At 62.6% G+C, this 18900-nt stretch overlaps 1 protein-coding gene across 4 annotated transcripts; it reads left to right on the plus strand.

The window, feature by feature from the left end:
* Nucleotides 1-772: 772 nt before the first annotated feature.
* Nucleotides 773-16876, plus strand: TTYH1 (tweety family member 1). Of its 4 annotated transcripts, XM_081107142.1 has the most exons (14): nucleotides 774-987; nucleotides 4372-4550; nucleotides 6660-6771; nucleotides 7740-7960; nucleotides 11303-11398; nucleotides 12361-12433; nucleotides 12667-12742; nucleotides 13149-13204; nucleotides 13375-13467; nucleotides 14095-14187; nucleotides 15578-15720; nucleotides 15848-15893; nucleotides 16359-16439; nucleotides 16547-16876. In XM_081107142.1, the coding sequence occupies exons 1-13, from the start codon at nucleotides 862-864 to the stop codon at nucleotides 16395-16397; spliced, it is 1353 nt and encodes a 450-aa protein (XP_080963268.1). In that variant the 5' UTR covers nucleotides 774-861; the 3' UTR covers nucleotides 16398-16439; nucleotides 16547-16876. The 4 variants fall into 4 exon arrangements, with proteins under 4 accessions (XP_080963267.1, XP_080963268.1, XP_080963270.1 ...); XM_081107141.1 differs by lacking the exon at nucleotides 15848-15893 and having other exon boundaries at nucleotides 773-987; XM_081107144.1 differs by lacking the exons at nucleotides 774-987; nucleotides 4372-4550 and adding an exon at nucleotides 6065-6282.
* Nucleotides 16877-18900: the final 2024 nt, after the last annotated feature.

Raw genomic sequence — 18900 nt, forward strand, 5'->3', positions numbered from 1 at the left:
AAAATCAATGGGAGCCCGGACTGGTGTGGCTCAGTGGATAGAGCATCAGCCTACAGACTCAAGGGTCCTAGGTTCGATTCCGGTCAAGGGCATGCACCTGGGTTGCGGGCACATCCCCAGTGGGGGGTGTGCAGGAGGCAGCTGATCGATGTTTCTCTCTCATCGATGTTTCTAACTCTCTATCCCTCTCCCTTCCTCGCTGTAAAAAATCAATAAAATATATATTTTTAAAAAATCAGTGGGAAAATATCCTCAGGTGAGAATTTTTTTAAAAAAAGAGAAAGAAGCCAAAACCGGTTTGGCTCAGTGGATAGAGCGTCGGCCTGCGGACTGAAGGGTCCCGGGTTCGATTCCGGTCAAGGGCGTGTACCTTGGTTGCGGGCACATCCCCAGTGGGGAGTGTGCAGAAGGCAGCTGATCGATGTTTCTCTCTCATCGATGTTTCTAACTCTCTATCCCTCTCCCTTCCTCTCTGTAAAAAATCAATAAAATATATTAAAAAAAAAAAAAAAAAGGCAAGGGGATCCCCCTGTCCTAGCTGACACCATAGCAGGGGCGGCTTCTAGGGGCGGGGATGTCCAGGTACCTGCGCGGCCGGAGGTGGGCGCCCTCTCGGAGGGGAAGGAAAGCTGGGGGCCCCCCCACCACGGCGCCGCAGTGCCCCCCGCGGCCGCCAGGGGCAGCACCGAGCCCGCCCCGCGCGCCTCCCTCCCTCCCCTCCCCCCAGTCCCCGCCCCCCGCCCCCTCCCTCCTCCGGGCCCCGCTCCCCGGAGCCCCGCCAGACCCCGCGCCGCCTGCGCCCCGCTCCGCCAGCGAGGCTCCCGCGGCCCGGCCTCAGCCCCGCACGCCCTCCCGGGGGCCATGGGGGCGCCCCCGGGCTACCGCCCCTCGGCCTGGGTGCATCTGCTCCACCAGCTGCCCCGCGCCGACTTCCAGCTCCGCCCGGTGCCCAGCGACTTCGCGCCCCGGGAGCAGGGATACCAGCAGGTGGGAGCCGGGGCGCGGGGCGCGGGGCGCGGGGCGCGGGGCTGGGGGGAGAGGGCAGCTGTTGGGGTCCTGGGGGCGAAGGGGCCAGGGTGACAGACCCCCCTGGGCTCTCTCTCGGGCGCTGGAGGCTGGGCCCCGACTTCGGGGTGTCTGAGGGAGGAGGCGTGTGGAGCCCCAATTCCTGGAGGTTCCCCTGGGACGGGCGCTGGGGGGACCAGACCCCCCCACCGCTGCTTACATAACGGGGGGCTTGGGGTCCGGACCCCTGAGTCCCCGAGGAGGAAGGGGATGGGGGTCCCTGAGACTCCAGGGTCTGGGAGCTGCCTGGGGGTGGGGGGCCGGCGCCCTACAAGTCACCCCTCCCTCGTGGGATGGAGAGTCGTGGAGGTGGGGCCGGGAGAGGGGCGCTGGTGATGGCGGGGAGGGGAGAGGCTGGGGGTGCCCGGTTCTGGTTCTGGGACAGGACTGAGACCTGGAATGGGGAGAGGGGGTGAGGGGGTGAGGGCTGGGCTGGGAAATGAGGTGGGGGTGTTGGAGGAGGAGGCTGGGAGGGGGGTCGGGGCGCTGGAGGGCGAGGGTGGGTGAGCAGCTGGGGGTGCGTGTGGTTTGGGGAGGACAGACAGGGTCCGGAGGAGGTGGCTGGGGTGGGCGGCTTAGGGAACCCCAGGTCCCTGGGAAAGGGGGCCCAGCGCCCATCGGGCCCGAGGACTGTCCCCTGACCCAGTTTCAGGCAAGCCCTGGACTTGGGATTAGGGAGCCAGCTCGCCGAGCTGCAGGCGGAGGGTGGGGGCTGGCCGGCGGGACGGGTCCTGGGCCCTGCGTGCTGGGTCCAGACCCCCGGTTCTGTTCTGGGAAGCTCGGGAGACTTGGGCCGGGAACTGAGAGCTCCGTGGGGGGGGGGGGGGGGTCCCAGAACGCGGGCGGAGGATGTGCTGTGCTCTGAGCTATTTGGGTCAGGGCCGGCGGCCCAGCCTCCTCCCTGTGCCGCTGGCGCCCGCTCCCCCCCGCACCCCCACCGCACCCCCAGCGCACCCCCCCCGCACCCCCACCGCACCCCCACCGCGCCCCCACCGCGCCCCCACCGCACCCCCACCGCACCCCCACCGCGCCCCCACCGCACCCCCACCGCGCCCCCACCGCGCCCCCACCGCACCCCCACCGCACCCCCACCGCGCCCCCACCGCACCCCCACCGCACCCCCAGCGCACGGAGGCAGCCCCTCTCCCACGGCCTCCCCCCGGTTACACAATCACAACCTCCGCTCTCCCCACGCTGCCCCCGGCCAGGGAGACCTTCCCACGCGGGGCCCACACGGCCACGGCCACGCGCGGGAGGACCGGGTACCGCCTGACGCACTCAGGAGGCTCAGCCCCCACACAGAGGGGGGCAGCCCTGGGACCCAGGCACAGAGCCACGTGCGGGGGGGGGGGGCTCTGCCCCCAGGGGGGTCACCGCAATGGCACGGCTGGGACAGTCAGGGGCGGGTGACACCGAGCTGGGGACACACACACACACACTCAGACACACACACACTCAGACACACACTCAGACACAGACACACACACACACACTCAGACACTCAGACACACGCACTGACACACACACACTCAGACACACACACACTGACACACATACACTCAGACACACACACTCACACAGACACACACACTCAGACACACACACACATACACACATTCAGACACACACACTCACACACACACAGAGACACACACACTCAGACACAGACACACACACTCACATACACACACACTCAGGCACACACACATACACTCAGACACACACACACACTCAGACACACACACACTCAGACACACACACACACTCAGACACACACACACACTCACATACACACACACTCAGACACACACACACTCAGACACTCACACACTGACACACACACACAGACACACACACACACATACACTCAGACACACACACACATACACTCAGACACACACATACAGATGTTCACTCACGCTCACTCAGATGCACACACACTCCTACATGCACAAACGTTTTCACACTTACATGTACACACATACACACCCACACACATGCACTCACATGCACGCACATTGACATCTACACACACACACCTATACACTCCCATACCCACACTGACATGTACACGCACATACACACTCTCACAAACTCACATATCCACACATACTTGCACTCAGTCACACACATGCGCCTTCACACACTCACACATACATTCGCACACTCATGTTCATATTTACACATCACACACCCCCTACTCACACACTCTCTCTCTCTCACACGCTCCACCTGAGACCCACTTACACTCAAAGAATTGTGCCAGCAGCACACGGGCGCCCGCAGATCACTCTCACACCTGAAGGTGCACACACGCTCTCAGCCCTCCCCCCCACACACACACACGCACACACACTTAGGTGTATTATTAGCTCGTGACAGATCAACTCAGTCACACCCATAACAGTCAGAAACACAAGCACCCCCACACTGTCACACATGCGCGTGCACACACACACGCACACGCACACGCACACACACGCAGCGAGGACAAAGGCAGAGGCCTGCTTCAGGGGGAACAGCCTCACTGAGCCCAGAAGCCTGACTCCGCTCCCGGTGCTGTGCCTCCCGTGCTGTGTGGCCCCAGGCGAACCCCTGCCCCACTCTGGGCGTCTGTGACGGTGACAGGTCCACAGAGCCTCCACACAGAACCCCGCCCCGTGGAGCAGCCCGTTCCTCCGCGAGGCTTTCCCACCTCGCACACGCGTTCCCGCCTGCCTCTGGCCTCCAGCCTTGGCTCAGCCTCCACCTGTCTCCCTCTGTCTGTCTCGTCCGTCTCTGAGTCTCTCTCTCTCTCTCTCTCCCCCTGAGTCTGCCTGCCCCCTGCTCCCTGCTGTCTTCACTCTGGCCTCCCAGCCTCTCTCTCAGTCTTGCACACACACGCACCCCTGCGTCCTGGGTGACAGACTCACCCGTGGCGGGTGTGCAGAGCTCAGCAGCTGGGCACAGAGAGCGAGCCGTGAGTGGGGACCACCAGCAGGAATGAGGGAGGAGAAGGCCTCCCCCCAGCCTCCCCCCCTCAGCCTCACTCATCTCCAGGAACAGGTGCCCCACCCACCCCCATCCCACAGTCCCGGGTCGGGCCCTGGGAGATGCTCCATCCAACTACCTGGTGGAGGAGGAAGCTGAGGCTCAGAGAGGGGAGGGCGCCTGCCCAGCGTCACACAGCCTCAGTGGGCAGAGCAGAGCTGGAACCCAGGACGTGAGCCTCCCTCCAGGGACCCGGTTCCCCAATGACAGAGCCCAGCTGCCAACCTGGGGGACTGGGGACCCCATCCTCCTCCACTGACGTCGCCCCTTCCCCAGGCCCTGCTGCTGGTGGCGGCCTTGGCCGGCCTGGGTCTGGGCCTCAGCCTCATCCTCATCGCTGCCTACCTCATCCGTGTCTGCTGCTGCCGGCCCCCCGAGCCCCCCGGCACCAAGAGCCCCCCGCCCGGGGGAGGCTGCGTCACCTGGAGCTGCATAGCTGCCCTTCTCGTCAGCTGGTAATGGGGCCCCAGGGCGGGTGGGGGCAGGGAACGGGCTCCCCAAGCTGTCTGTCAGGCTTCCGCTGGCGACCTCCAACCCCCCCACCTCCTCAGCGGCAGGCAGCACTGTCCCCATTGAATGGATGGAGAGGCTGAGGCTCAGGGGCCGCGCCTTTCCCAGGGCAGCCGGCCTGGCAGGATGAGGTCGGGGATCAGAGCTGGGCGGTCAGGCTGCCTGGGTTTGGCGGCTCTGCCCCTTAATGGCTGTGCCGCCTGGGGGAGTGACCTAGCCCCTCCCCGCCTCAGTTTCCACATCTCTAAAATGGGTATCATGGCAACACCCACCTCCTCGTGGAAACATTGAATGGGAGAAGGTACCATATCCAGCTCGCAGCTGTACGCGGTTAATGTTCACCAGCGACGTCGTCCATGAACTCATTCATGCAGCCGCCACTCCTTAGGACCTACTATGTGCCAGGAGGCACTGAGCAAGCCTGGCCAGGTCGCTGCCCTCGTGGCGCTGATGTTCTGGTCCCAGAGACAGACAACGCTAGGCTGAGCCCAGACCACCCCCTCCTGGCCCAGACCTAAGCGGGTCCCGCTCAGCCCTGGCCGGTGTGGCTCAGTGGATAGAGCGAGGGCCTGCGGGACAAAGGGTCCCGGGTTCGATTTCGGTCCAGGGCAGATACCTCAGTTGCAGGCTCCTCCCTGGCCCAGACCCTCGTCCGGCTCCTGCAGGAGGCAACCAATCCATGTGTTTCTCTCACAACGATATTCCTCTCTCTTCCACTCTCTCTAAAAATCAGTGGGGAAAATATCCTCGGGTGAGGACTAAATTTTAAAAAAGAAAGAAAGAAAGAGGGAGCGAGAACCAGGCTACATCTCAAGGCCACTTGGCCCAAGCGGCAAACCCTTGGGAGTCCGGGGCCTTCTTCAGGGCCAGCCCCAGGGGAGCGAGAAGAGGAGCGCTTGACACCCCATATACCGCAGGGGCCAGCCGGGCGCTCAGCCGGTGGCAGGGCCACCCCCACGGGGCCGGACAGCTGTCCTGTCCCCCAGATTAGGGCCCCTGGAGGCTAGCCCGGATCCGACCCGGGGGAGTGTCCCGGAAGCCGGACTCCCACCCCCCCCCCACCCCCCCCCCCCCCGTCCTGGCCGGGCTCTGCCTCTTGGTCCTGCAGGGACAGAGTCTGTTTTGGGGGCTGGGGGGGGGGGGTGGATGTGGGGGAGGCGGCTGGGTGGCCTGCGTCCAAGCTCTGGGGGCGCCCCTGAGGGGGGTGGACAGGGAGGCGGACAAAGGCCCGGTGGGGGAGAGACACGGCCAGCCCGCGGCCCGGGACAAGGGCAGCTTTGTGGGCCGGGAACAATGGGCGGGGGCGGGGGCGCTGGGTCCCAGGGGTTTGGGGGTGGGGGTGGGGGTGGCGGGAGGAGTGACAGGGGGCGGGCTGGGCTGCGAGCCTGGGAAGAGGGAGGGCGGCCGGCTCCCCCGCCTCGGTCTGGCCCTGGCCCGCCACGGAGGGACTCTGGGGTGCGGGGGATGGGCCCCGATGCCGGCCCACAATGGGGCTCTGTGTTGGCCGCGGAGGGGCGGGGGCGCCCGGCCCGGCGGCCCACATTCCCTCGCTTGGCTCCCGGCTGGGCAGAAGCTTGGTTCCCGGGGTGGGGGGTGGCCTGGGGTCCCCCAGGAAACCCCCAGGCTGAGCGGGAGGGGCCGGCTGGACGGCGGAGGGACAGGTGCTGAGGACCCTGGGTGCGTGGGAAAGGATGGAGAGGGTGGGGGCGGGAGCAGCTGTCACGGGTGTGTGGGGGGCGGGGGGGAGGGGAAGGGGTGGCTGGGCGTGACGGGGTTCCGCTCCGGTGGTGCCGGTGCCCTGCGAGTTAAATCTGGGGCCCCCTCCCCTCGCCACCCCACCTACCATTAGCATCACAATGACGTCCCTCGGGCCGGGGGTGGGAAGCCTTCCCGTTGCCGTGGCAACCGGGCTGGAGACGTTCTTTTCCCACGGTGGGCTGGACCAATCGGTGTGTGGGGAGGGTGGGGGGTGGGGGGGGGGCGGGATTGGGTGTGTGAGGACCGGTCCCTGGGGTCCCGGACCCCTTGTGATTTCCCATCGCTCCTTCTCATAGCGCGGGCATTGGCATCGGTTTCTATGGCAACAGCGAGACCAGCGACGGGGTGGCCCAGCTCAGCTCGGCGCTGCTGCAGGCCAACCACACGCTCAGCGCCATCGACTACCTGGTGAGGGGGCCCGGCAGCGGAATCCGAACTCAGAGCCGACCCCAGACCTGAAATGCAGAGAGCTCCGGGCTCAGAATTCCAGACTCCAACCTACAGCCGCGCCCACCCTGACTGTGCAAATCGGGGCCACACACGTGACTCTTTGGCACCCACACACTAGACCCCACACTCACACCCGGCCCAGGCCCCAGACCAAACACCAGGGACCCCCCACCCCACCTGCCGGCTCCCGCTCCCAGGCCAAATCCAGACCTGATTCTCGGCCCAAATGCAAACGTAGGGACCCCAGTGGTGAGCCCCAATAACCAGACCAGGGGCCCCACTCCCCTCCCAGTGCTAGGATGAGACCAGCCTGACCTCACACCTCAGATTCCTGTCCCGGGCAGACCCTGGACCATGGAACCCAGATGGGACCGCAGACTCAGAGAGGCAGGTGTGGACGTCACACCTGGGACCCCCACACTGACTTCTCCTTCCGGGCCCTGGGGCTCAAGCCATGGCCCCCCAGAGCTCCCGACCCACCGGGGCCACAGAGCTCCATGCACAGACTGGAGAGCCCCGTCTAGCCCTTCCTCAATCACAGTCGCCCCAGATCCCAGACACCAGCCAGTGCTCATTGCACGTTCCTACCTCACCAGCCATTGCTTGTCCCTGATCTGGTCCCTGGGGCTCAACACTGAGACCCCCCAAGTTTGCATTCCTACTTCACATGCCCGCCCCCCACCCCTGGGCCCCCTGAGCACGCCCTCCCCTGACCCGGCACCACCCCTGCACCCAGGTGTCCCTCCCCTCACCCGGCCCCACCCCTGCACCCAGGTGTCCCTCCCCTCACCCGGCCTCACCCCTGCACCCAGGTGTCCCTCCCCTCACCCGGCCCCACCCCTGCACCCAGGTGTCCCTCCCCTCACCCGGCCTCACCCCTGCACCCAGGTGTCCCTCCCCTCACCCGGCCCCACCCCTGCACCCAGGTGTCGGAGACGGTGGAGAGGCTGGGCGAGGCGGTGCGGACAGAGCTGACCACCCTGGAGGAGGTGTTCGCACAGCGCACGGAGCTGGTGGCCGCCACCCGGGGGGCTCGGCGGCAGGCGGAGGCCGTGGCCCAGCAGCTCCAGGGGCTGGCCTTCTGGCAGGGCGTGCCCCTGAGCCCCCGGCAGGTGGCCGAGGACGTTGTCTTCGTGGAGGAGTACAGGTGGGTGGCAGGGCTCTCACCTGGTGCTAGTGCCCCGGCGGGCAGCGGGCCATGGAGACACGGTTGGTTGGCACAAGTGGGCATCTGGTGGGTGGAGGCCCAGGATGCTGCTTGTTTAACATCCCACGGTGGGCAGGACGGGCCCACAGCCAGGGAGACCCGTCCCCTGTCAGCAGTGACAAGGTGAGAACGGCTGTGGGGAGATAGACCGAGGGATGCCCACACCCAAGGAATGCCCACATGCGTGCCCAAGTATTCATCCGTTTACCAGTCCCTCCATTTATTTTTTTTATTGATTTCAGAGAGGAAGGGAGAGGGAGAGAGAGATAGAAACATCAATGATGAGAGAGAATCATTGATCGGCTGCCTCCTGCACACCCCCTCTTGGGGACCAAGCCTGCAACCTGGGCATGAGCCCTAGACCTGAATCACACCCGGGACCCTTGAGTCCACAGGCCGACGCTCTATCCACTGAGCCATGCCGGCTAGGGCCAGTCCCTCCATTCACTCACTCATTCCTTCATTGCTTCACTCCCCCATGCATTCATTCATTCACTGTTGCACCCGCTCCTTTCCGGACCAGCCCATTTAATTGGTTCACTCGCTCAGCCATCCACCTGACACCCGTCTCCATTCGGCAAATCCTGATTTAGCACCTTCTGGTGAGAGAGAGGGCAGCCCACGTGGTTAGGAACCTGTGCTGGAAGCCAGACGGCCACTCCCGAACCACGTGACCTCAAGCCAGTCCTCTCCAGCTCTGAGCCTCAGCGTCCCCATCTGTGAAATGGGAATGATGAATAGTCCCCCTCCCCCCTTATTGGATTGCTGAGGATCAAACGTACAACAGCGACGAGCTCACACTATCCAGGTGTTTGTAAAGTGTGGGTTTTTGTAAGAGAGAACCATGACTAAAGCAGAGAGCGATTCCTGCCGTCTCCCCTTAACTGACTGTCGTACTTGGTGGGTGGAAAGAGCGCTGGAGGAAATTAAGCAAGAGAGGAGGCGGGCCCTAACCGGTTTGGCTCAGTGGGTAGAGCGTCAGCCTGCGGACTGAAGGGTCCCGGGTTCGATTCTGGTCAAGGGCATGTACCTTGGTTGCATGCACATCCCCAGTAGGGGGTGTGCAGGAGGCAGCTGATCAATGTTTCTCTCTCATCGATGTTTCTGGCTCTCTATCCCTCTCCCTTCCTCTCTGTAAAAAATCAATAAGATATATTTTTTTAAAAAAAGAGAGAGAGAGGCAGCGGGCTGAGGACTCAAGCTGACGGTCTGAGTGGGGAGACCTGGAAGACCACGCTGAGGAGGTGACATTTGAAGGGGAGGAGGGAACAGGTTAGGCCAACATCTGGGACAGCCACCCTCCCCGGCAGCCCCCATGATGAAGTGCCAGTTACTTCGTCCACTAAGAGTTAATTTCTCTCATTCATCCAAAAAAGACCCCCTCACCTGGCCGGTGTGGTTCAGTGGTTGAGCGTCGACCTATGAACCAAGGGGTCATGGTTCGATCCCGGTCAGGGCACGTGCCCGGGTTGTGAGCTTGATCCCCAGTGTGGGGTGTGCAGGAGGCAGCCGATCCATGATTCTCTCTCATCATTGATGTTTCTCTCTCTCTCTCCCTCTCCCTTCCTCTCTGAAATCAATTCTAAAAAAAAATTTTTTTTAAATATATTTTATTGATTTTTTACAGAGAGGAAGGGAGAGAGATAGTTAGAAACATTGATAAGAGAGAAACACCGATCAGCTGCCTCCCACACACCCCCTACTGGGTATGTGCCCGCAACCCAGGTACATGCCCTTGACCGGAATCGAACCTGGGACCCTTCAGTCCGCAGGCCGACGTTCTATCCACTGAGCCAAACTGGTTACGGCAAAAAAAAAATTTTTTTTAAAGAAGACACATTCTGGGGGCAGGGCCCAGGTATGCGGGCAGAGATGGGAGACCAGGCCCCGGGTTCTGTGCTGCGGATGGAGGCAGCCAGGGCAGGAGCAGACCCAGAGGAGGGCACCCGTGGGCCGTCGGACAGACCCGGGTCCCCGAGAGTCCAGGCCCTGCGTGGTGGCTGAGCCAGGGGCCGCACAGGCTGGCCTCAGCCCCTTCCAGGTGCCTGGGGGTGGCCCTGCACACAGGACAGGGGGAGGCGGACCCAACCAGCCCAGGAAATACCTTCTGGACGCAGCAACCCGAGTGCCTGGCACTTTAGTCAGTTTCCTGGAAGGATCTCGGCCTGGAGGGGGGAGGTTTGCTGGCTGGGTTCTCAGAGTTCACGGACGGACGGCAGGTGCTCCCGCCGCTGAGTGCAGGTTGGCCGTCTGCCCACGGAGGGAGGACGTGGGAGCGGAGCCGGTGGCAGGAGCTGGCAGCGGGGACGTGGAGAGCGAGGGCCTGAGGTCACCTGGGGCCACTCGGGTACTCCAACCCCTGCACAGCTTTGTCGGGGAGCGGGGGAGGGCCTGAGAACATGCTGTTTATCCAGCACTTGCAAGGCTCTGTGCCCTGGCCTCACGTGCGTTCTCCTCTCGTCAGTGAATTATTATCCGCTGACACTGAATGATTAAGTAACATCTGAAGTTCCCTTATCCACGTGCAAGCGGATAGTTAGCTGTGCCCACGTGACCGGCCCCCTTCTGAGCGATTTACGGTTCTCTCTCATTAGCCTCACAGCAACCTTTTCTTTTTAAATATATTTTTATTGATTTCAGAGAGGAAGAGAGAGAGAGAAACATCAATGAAAGCGAGAATCATGGATCGGCTGCCTCCTGCACACCCCACACGGGGGATCGAGCCCGCAACCCGGGCCTGTGCCCTGACCGGGAATCGAACCGTGACCTCCTGGTTCATAGGTTGATGCTCAACCACCTAGCCATGCTGGCCAGGTTCATGGAATCTTTGGAAGCAGGTGCTGTTGTCTCTCTTCCCCCGTTCCAGGCGGGGAAACGGAGGCACAGGAGGCAGAGTTACTGAGGCCACGTCTCACACAGCTAAGGAGTGGAGGCCTGGGCAGTCTGCCCGCAGACACCATGGCCTTAGGCTGTGCAATAAACAGGAGGCAGGGTCGGGGCTGGGCATCGGGGCCCAGTCACACGTGCAGGGTCACAGCTCACCGAGCTCCTGCGTGGTCCCCATGGTCCCAGGGCCCTGACCCCAGGACCTGTGCTCTTGAGAGAAGGCGAGGGTGGCCCGCCTCCCGTGCACCCATTTCACGGAGGAGCTGGGCCGTGGCCTGGAGACCTGGTGATGGCGTGGGGGAGCCGTGGCCTCCTGCCGGGCCCGGGGCCTGGGCCTGGGGCGGGAAGGCTGGATTTGCTTCCTCAGCTGCACCCCCTCCCCCTGTCTCCCCCCAGGTGGCTGGCCTACGTCCTCCTCCTGCTGCTGGAGTTGCTGGTCTGCCTCTTCACCCTCCTGGGCCTGGCCAAGCAGAGCAAGTGGCTGGTGATCGTGTGAGTCCTGGCGCCTTCGTGGGCTCCTGTCCCAGCGCTGGGGGCAGAGCTCCACCCCTCTGCGCTCTTGAGTGAGGGGGGACCACCGGTGGGGGCTCCCACAGGCTCCTTCCTGCATCCCATGAGCCCCCATGACTTCCATGGAGTTCCAGGGCAGGGCTGAAACCAGACCTGGAGCCGCCAGGAGGGGTGGGCCGGCATGCAAACAGGCCGCCTTGTGGGGGAAGCACGGAACCCCTAGTGTGGGGGAAGCACAGAGTCAGCCTGTGCCGTTTGGGGGAGCCCTCGCCACCTGCCTGCCCCTGGGCTGGTGCCCCGAGTGGGGAGAAGGCTGTGCTGGTTCCCACGGGGTCTCCACTCTCCCCCAGGGGCTTGGAGATGGTAAAACCTGGCCCTGGTCGGCCAGGGCATGGATTGGGCCCCCCAGATGGCCGTCATGCTTGCTGCCCAACCTCCAGTGCTAACCCCCCCCCCCCCCCCCCCACACACACACACACACTACCACCACCACAAACCCCATCCCCAGAGAGAAACCTGGAGGTGATTTCAGACCTGGAGCCATCTCAACTCCTGGGAGGAGCAATCTGGGGGGCAGGTGGCTAACCAAGGGAGAGCTTGGGGACGGCGGGGTCCCAGCAAAATTCACAGCCGGGAAATGGGGCCCAGTGGTGGGCAGGAGTCCCCTCAGGGCCCCAGAGGATGGGGCAGAGCTGGGCTGGATCCTGCCGGCCTGGGCCCTTCTCACTGCCCCCCGTCCCCTGGTCAGGGACCAGATGTTCAGTCTGACATCAACAACCACAGGTCCACCCACCCCTCCAACTTCTCTGCCCCTGATTCTGATCCTCCAGGCTCCAGAGGTCGGGGGTAGAGCTGTGATGGGATTCGGGGTGGGGAAAGGGGAGAGGCCAGGTGGAGAGATTCAGAACCCCCCCCCCCCGTCCAATCCCTCCCCCCGCCCCCAGGATGACGGTGATGAGCCTGGTGGTCCTTGTCCTGAGCTGGGGCTCCCTGGGCCTGGAGGCAGCTACCGCCGTGGTGAGTGCAGAGGCCGGACTCCCGGACCCTGGGGCCGGTGGGGGCAGGGTCACAGGTTCTGAGGTTAAGGGGCTAGTTTTCTAGGTCCTGGGGGCCTGGACTCCTGGTCTGAGGGAGGAGGCTGGGGGCCTGGACTCCTGGTCTGAGGGAGGAGGCTGGGGTCACTGAGTCCCTGGGGGTGTGGCATTGGGGCAGCTTCTGCTCTGAGCCCGCTTTCCTGCTGCCTCTCTCAGGGCCTCAGCGACTTCTGCTCTAGTCCCGACACCTACATCCTGAACCTGACGCAAGAGGAGACTGGGCTCGACTCAGGTGACCCCAGTGGTCCAGTGCACCCCCTGGATGCTCTGGCCGCTGTGTCCCGTCCTGCCTGGGGTGGGGTGGGGTGGGGTAGGGTGGAATGGGGGTGCCACGCTGTCAGCCAGGCCGGTCCGGTCCCTGACGCTCTCAGCACCCCCAGGGTGGGCTGGAGAAGACAAGGGATGAAGATGCTGGGCTCAGGAGGGGGCGGGGCCTGAGGGATGGAGAAACTGGGGGTGCACAGTGTGGTCCAGCCAGGGCCTCAGCAGCAGGTGGAGGGTGGAGACCAGCGTGTTGTTTTTAGGGACTGGGCGAGGCCGGTCTCCGAATGCCAGGCCACTGGGAGCTCAGGGGGGTCCTGAGCTGGGGGGTGGGGGCCCACCCAGCTCATGGCCTCCCCTCTTTCCTCCCGCCTCAGACATCCTGAGCTATTATTTCCTCTGCAACCAGGCCATCTCCAGCCCCTTTCAACAGGTGAGGGCTGCGGCCAGGGACTGGGTGGAGAGGGTGGTGCTGGGGCCTGGTCTTCGGGGTCCCGGGGGAGGATGAAGGCGCCAGGAACCCCAGTCCTGTGTCGCGAGGGAGGAGCGGGCTGGGGGCGCGGACCACGGTGTCCTCCTCCCTCCCTCCCTGTGTCCCCGCAGAGGCTGACCCTGTCCCAGCGAGCTCTGGCCAACATCCACTCCCAGCTGCAGGGTCTGGAGCGGGAAGCTGTGCCCCAGTTCCCTTCCGCGCAGGTGGGCGCTGCGCCTACACCCGGCTCCCAGGGAAAGGGCGGGGCCAGATCTGTGGGTGTGGGCGGGGCCCTCCTAAAGGACGGATCGGTGGGCGTGGCCCTGAGGTATGGGCGGGGCCACAGAAAGGGCTGGGGTACCGAAAGAGCACGTTTGGTGGGCGTGGCCAGGATGTGGGCGTGGTCGGGAGAGTCGATCGGTGGGCGTGGTCCTGACCTGTGGGAAGGGCTCCCTGAAAGGGCTGGTCGGTGGGCGTGTCCCTTAGATATGGGCGGGGCCCGAGGAAAGTTCGGTGGGTTGTGGCTGTGGGTGGGGCGTGGGAATTAATGGTCCGGGCGTGGTCTTGAGGTGTGGGCGTGGCCTCAATGGCGGGCGTGGTCTGTCTGTGTGGGCGGTGTCTGAAGAGATGGGCAGGGCCCGGAGGGTTGGGTTAGTGGGCGTGGCCTGGGCGAAGGGGCGTGGTCTGTCTGTGTGGGCGGTGTCTGAAGAGATGGGCCGGGCCCGGAGTGTTGGGTCAGTGGGCGTGGCCTGGGCGAAGGGGCGTGGTCTGTCTGTGTGGGCGGTGTCTGAAGAGGTGGGCGGGGCCCCGGCCAAGGTTCTGGGTGGGACAACAACCCCTTCCCACCGCAGAAACCTCTGCTGTCCTTGGAGGAGACCTTGAATGTGACGGAAGGCAACTTCCACCAGCTGGTGGCACTACTGCACTGTCGAGGCTTGCACAAGGTGACCCCTGACCCCCCCCACAGCTCTCTCTGCCTGGCCCCTGAAGGGCCTCCTCCCGCCCCCACCCTGCCAGTCTTTTCCCATTGCCCCGCCCCCAGAAATCCCCTTATCTGACAATCTATTGTTTATATATCACATACTAGTCTCTACCCATTAACCATCTGTCCATCTGTCCTCTAGAATCCTTCCTTACTTCCTGCCCTCCTCCCTCTCTCCCCACCCCTCATCCCTGCTCTGTCCTCATCCCCTGCTTCCCCCTCCAGTCCACGCACTCTCCTCCCTGTCCTCCCCTCCCTCCCTCCATCCCTCCCTCTCTCCCTGTCTCCCTGTCTGCCTGGAGGGAGATGGCCTTGGTCCAGCCCTAGCTCTGGAGCTCAGGCAAGTCACCGACTTCTCTGTGCCTCAGTTTCCTCACTTACAGGGCTGGGATTCAGGCTGAATCCCTGCCAAGCTCCCGTGTGGCGCATGCTGTCATCCGGCCGAGGCAGGATGGGCAGGACACCCAGGAGAGGGGGAGCCCGGGGTCCCAGACTCCTTCCAGTCTGGGCTCCCATGTGGGCGGCGTGGTCCCCGGCAAGCGCACCCCCTGAATCTCCGGAGGCCTCCTCGCCTGTGAGATGAGGGCGTGGGGACCCGCTTGGCGGGGCGGTTGTGAGGGTGCAGGAGAAGAAAATCAGCCGTCCCCCGCATGCCCGTGGGCTTCACTAAGTGGGGGCTCTGGGCTATTTTTGGGGTGGTGACTCACCGGGCCCTGGAGCCCTCTTAGTAATGCCATAAGGAAGAAACTGCTGTTATTGTCTGTCTTGCAGACTTGGGTGATCAGCTACACAGGGCTGGGTCACCCCAGGTCACAGAGCTGGCCCTGTACCCCACGGAGGCAGGGTCCTGGCACCAGGCCCTTGCCCCTCTCCTTCCCCTTCCCATAGCCCCCCAGCCAGGGGGTCACCGGTCCTGTCACTGCTGCCCCCTGCATGTTCACCCACTGTCACCCCGCCCCCAACCCTGGGGGTCTGCTGCAGCTCAGGCCAGCGACCTGGCTCAGGGAACACTTGGCCCAGGGGACACGGGGCAGTGCGTGGGGGCGTGTTTGGTTGTCACAACTAGGGCGGTGCTACTGGCATCTAGTAGGTGGGGGGGGGGGGGGAAGAGGGTTCTCAGTGACCAGCAAAAGGCCCAGATTTGAGGTCCCACCTGTGGGTGTGATGACAGTGACTGCAGCACCTACTGTGCGCCAAAAGCTTCCCGTGTGCCAGGACAGGGAGGAAACTGAGGCACAGAGAAGCTGAGTGACTTGTCCAGCAGGGCACAGCTGGCGTGGGGGCAGTCTGATTGGTGGGGGGAAGGGGCGAGAGAGGGGGCCTTGTCCGCTGATGGCCTCCCCCCTCCCCAGGACTACAGCGCCGCCCTGCGGGGCCTGTGCGAAGACGCCCTCGAGGGCCTGCTCTTCCTGCTGCTCTTCTCCCTCCTGTCCGCTGGGGCCCTGGCCACCGCCCTCTGCAGCCTGCCCCGCGCCTGGGCCCTGTTTCCACCCAGGTCAGGGGGGGCCGAGGAGGTGGGAGGAGGCCACAAGGCGGGGGGTGGGGGTGTCCTGTTGGGGGGAGAGCCTCCTGATGCATTACCCATCCTCCTTCTCCGCCACCCACCCCCCACAACCCCCCAGTGATGACTATGATGACACAGACGATGACGATCCTTTCAACCCTCAGGTACTGGACTCCTGGGTCTGAGGGAGGAGGGCCTGGGGGTCTGAACTCATGGGTCTGAGGGAGGAGGGGCTGGACTCCTGGGTCTGAAGGAGGAGGCTGGGGGCCTGGACTCCTGGTCTGAGGGAGGAGGGTTGGGGGCGGGGACTCCTGGTCTGAGGGAGGAGGTTGGGGCCTGGACTCCTGGTCTGAGGGAGGAGGCTGGGGGCCTGGACTCCTGGTCTGAGGGAGGAGGTTGGGGCCTGGACTCCTGGTCTGAGGGAGGAGGTTGGGGGCGGGGACTCCTGGTTTGAGGGAGGAGGTTGGGGGCGGGGACTCCTGGTCTGAGGGAGGAGGTTGGGGGCGGGGACTCCTGCTCTGAGGGAGGAGGCTGGGGGCGGGGACTCCTGCTCTGAGGGAGGAGGCTGGGGCCCACACTACCAAGCCAGATTCCCATGTCATGCCCTCCTCTGACCCCAAACCCCCCAGGAATCCAAGCGCTTCGTGCAGTGGCAGTCCTCTATCTGAGCCTCTTCTCCACGCCAGACGGGAGCCGGTGCCCCCTCCCCGGTGAGCGAGAGTGACCCCCGGCCCTGGGAGCCGCCCCGCCCTCCTCCCTGCGCTGGGCCGGGTGGCCTTCCCGCCACCCCCAGCGCCCTCTCTGTCTGTCTCTGCAGCTCCTTCCCCGGCTGCCGGAGAAGACCCCACTAACCCAGCCTGACGGGGCTGCCCCCGCTAACCACGGCCCTGGCCACGGACACCCCAGACAGGACCGCCCCCCGGCCCGCCTCGTCCTCATGCCCGTAGCCCGTAGCCCAGGAGACGGCCAGGGCCCGGGGCTGGCCAGCCAGGGGCCCCTCGTCCTTGGCCACCAGGGGCCAGCCCTGAGGGACACGAGCACCCCCACCCCCACCCCGCCCCGGTGGGCGTAGGGCCTCTGATCTCAACTCGCGGCACTAACTTGGGAGTGGGTTGATTTGAAATAAAGGGAAGACTTTATTTTACAAGCAGCTCTCTCCCTTTCCTCCCTCTTCCCTCCCCGATCTGGCCTCCTGGTTGGGTGGGGAGACCTGCCCCTTCAGCTGGGCCTCCTGGCGTTTCTGTCCAGGGCCAGGCTCTGCAGGGGTTCCGAAGGGATTGCTATTTACACACACACACACACACACACACACACCAGGCTCTGCAGGAGTTCTGAAGGGATTGCTATTTACACACACACACACACACACACCAGGCTCTGCAGGAGTTCTGAAGGGATTGCTATTTACACACACACACACACACACACACACACACACACCAGGCTCTGCAGGGGTTCCGAAGGGATTGCTATTTACACACACACACACACACACACACACACCAGGCTCTGCAGGGGTTCCGAAGGGATTGCTATTTACACACACACACACACACACCAGGCTCTGCAGGGGTTCCGAAGGGATTGCTATTTACACACACACACACACACACACCAGGCTCTGCAGGAGTTCTGAAGGGATTGCTATTTACACACACACACACACACACACACACACACACACACACACACCAGGCTCTGCAGGGGTTCCGAAGGGATTGCTATTTACACACACACACACACACACACACACACACCAGGCTCTGCAGGGGTTCCGAAGGGATTGCTATTTCCACACACACACACACACACACACACACCCCTCCCCCTGATTCTAAAAGCAGTGCGCGTGCTGACACAGGAAGACAGCCACCCCGGGTGGGAATAGACAGCCTGGAAATAGGCCTGGGGTGTGTGGAGATGACGGAAGGCAGCTTCAAGGCAGGCGGGAAGGACCGGCTGGTGCCACGGCACCGACCGCTCACAGAATCGGGTCTCCATCTGGCTGAAGGCACTCTACATGCAGCCTTGCAAGGGGAAGGAGGATTTTGTATATCTTGCTTGGGTGGGGTGGATTTTAAAGATTTTTTTTTTTTTTTTTTTTTTTTTTTTTTTTTTTTTTTTTAGAGAGAGAGAGGAGCGTTGGCCTGCGGACTGAAGGGTCCCAGGTTCAGTTCTGGTCAAGGGCATGGACCTTGGTTGTAGGCTCCTCCCCAGCCTGGAGGCTCCTCTTGGCGCAGGAGGCAACGAGTCCGTGTATGGCTCTCACATCCATGCTTCTCTCTTTCTGTCTCTCCCCCTCGCACTCTCTCTAAAAATCAATGGGAAAATATCCTAGGGGGAGGATTAAAAATAAATGAGAGAGAGAGAGAAAGCGAGAGAGATGCTTGGCCAGCATGGCTCAGTGGCTGAGCATTTGAGGTCGGTTGTGGATACATTCCCCAGTGGGGGGCGTGCAGGAGGCAGCCAATCAATGATCCTCTCTCATCATTGGTGTTTCCATGGAGAGGGAGAGAGAGAAACATCGTGTGAGAGCGAAACATTGATTGGCTGCCTCCTGCACGCCCCCTACTGGGGATCAAGACTGCAACCCAGACATGTGCCCTGACTGGGAATCGAACCCACAACCTTTTGGTGCTTGGGAAGATGCCTAACCGAGCCACATTGGCCAGGGCTGGGGTAGATTTTAAACAAGATATCCTAAAGCCAGAAAGTAAAAGGGAATCTATTTGACAAATCATGGAATTAAAAAAAAAAATACTACAAAGGGGCAAGCTGGTAGTCTGGGGGAAACTGTGATATTCTTTTAAAAAATACACGTGGCAAAATTATATATATATAATTCTTAATACATGAATATAATCTACAAAGCTTCCACAAAGAAAAAGGCAACCCAACTTAAAAACAAGCACGTTGAACTTCCAATGACGTGATCATCCCAACACCAGTGAACAGACAAAAATCCATTCAAACCCTGAGTATTAGGAAGTGCAATTTGAAACAATTCCCCCCGCGCCACCCGGTTCCCATAAAAATTAAAGGAGTGCTAACATTCTGTGTTGGCAAGGATGTGGGGGGCTGGGGGGCTCAAACACGCTGCTCTTGAGGCTGTGAATTGCAATCCTATGAAAAATATCTTATGTGGGATTAAAATCAAAGCTGCATGGCCCT

This window comes from Myotis nattereri (assembly GCF_964212035.1).
Source record: "Myotis nattereri genome assembly, chromosome: 15".
Lineage (NCBI taxonomy): Eukaryota > Metazoa > Chordata > Mammalia > Chiroptera > Vespertilionidae > Myotis > Myotis nattereri.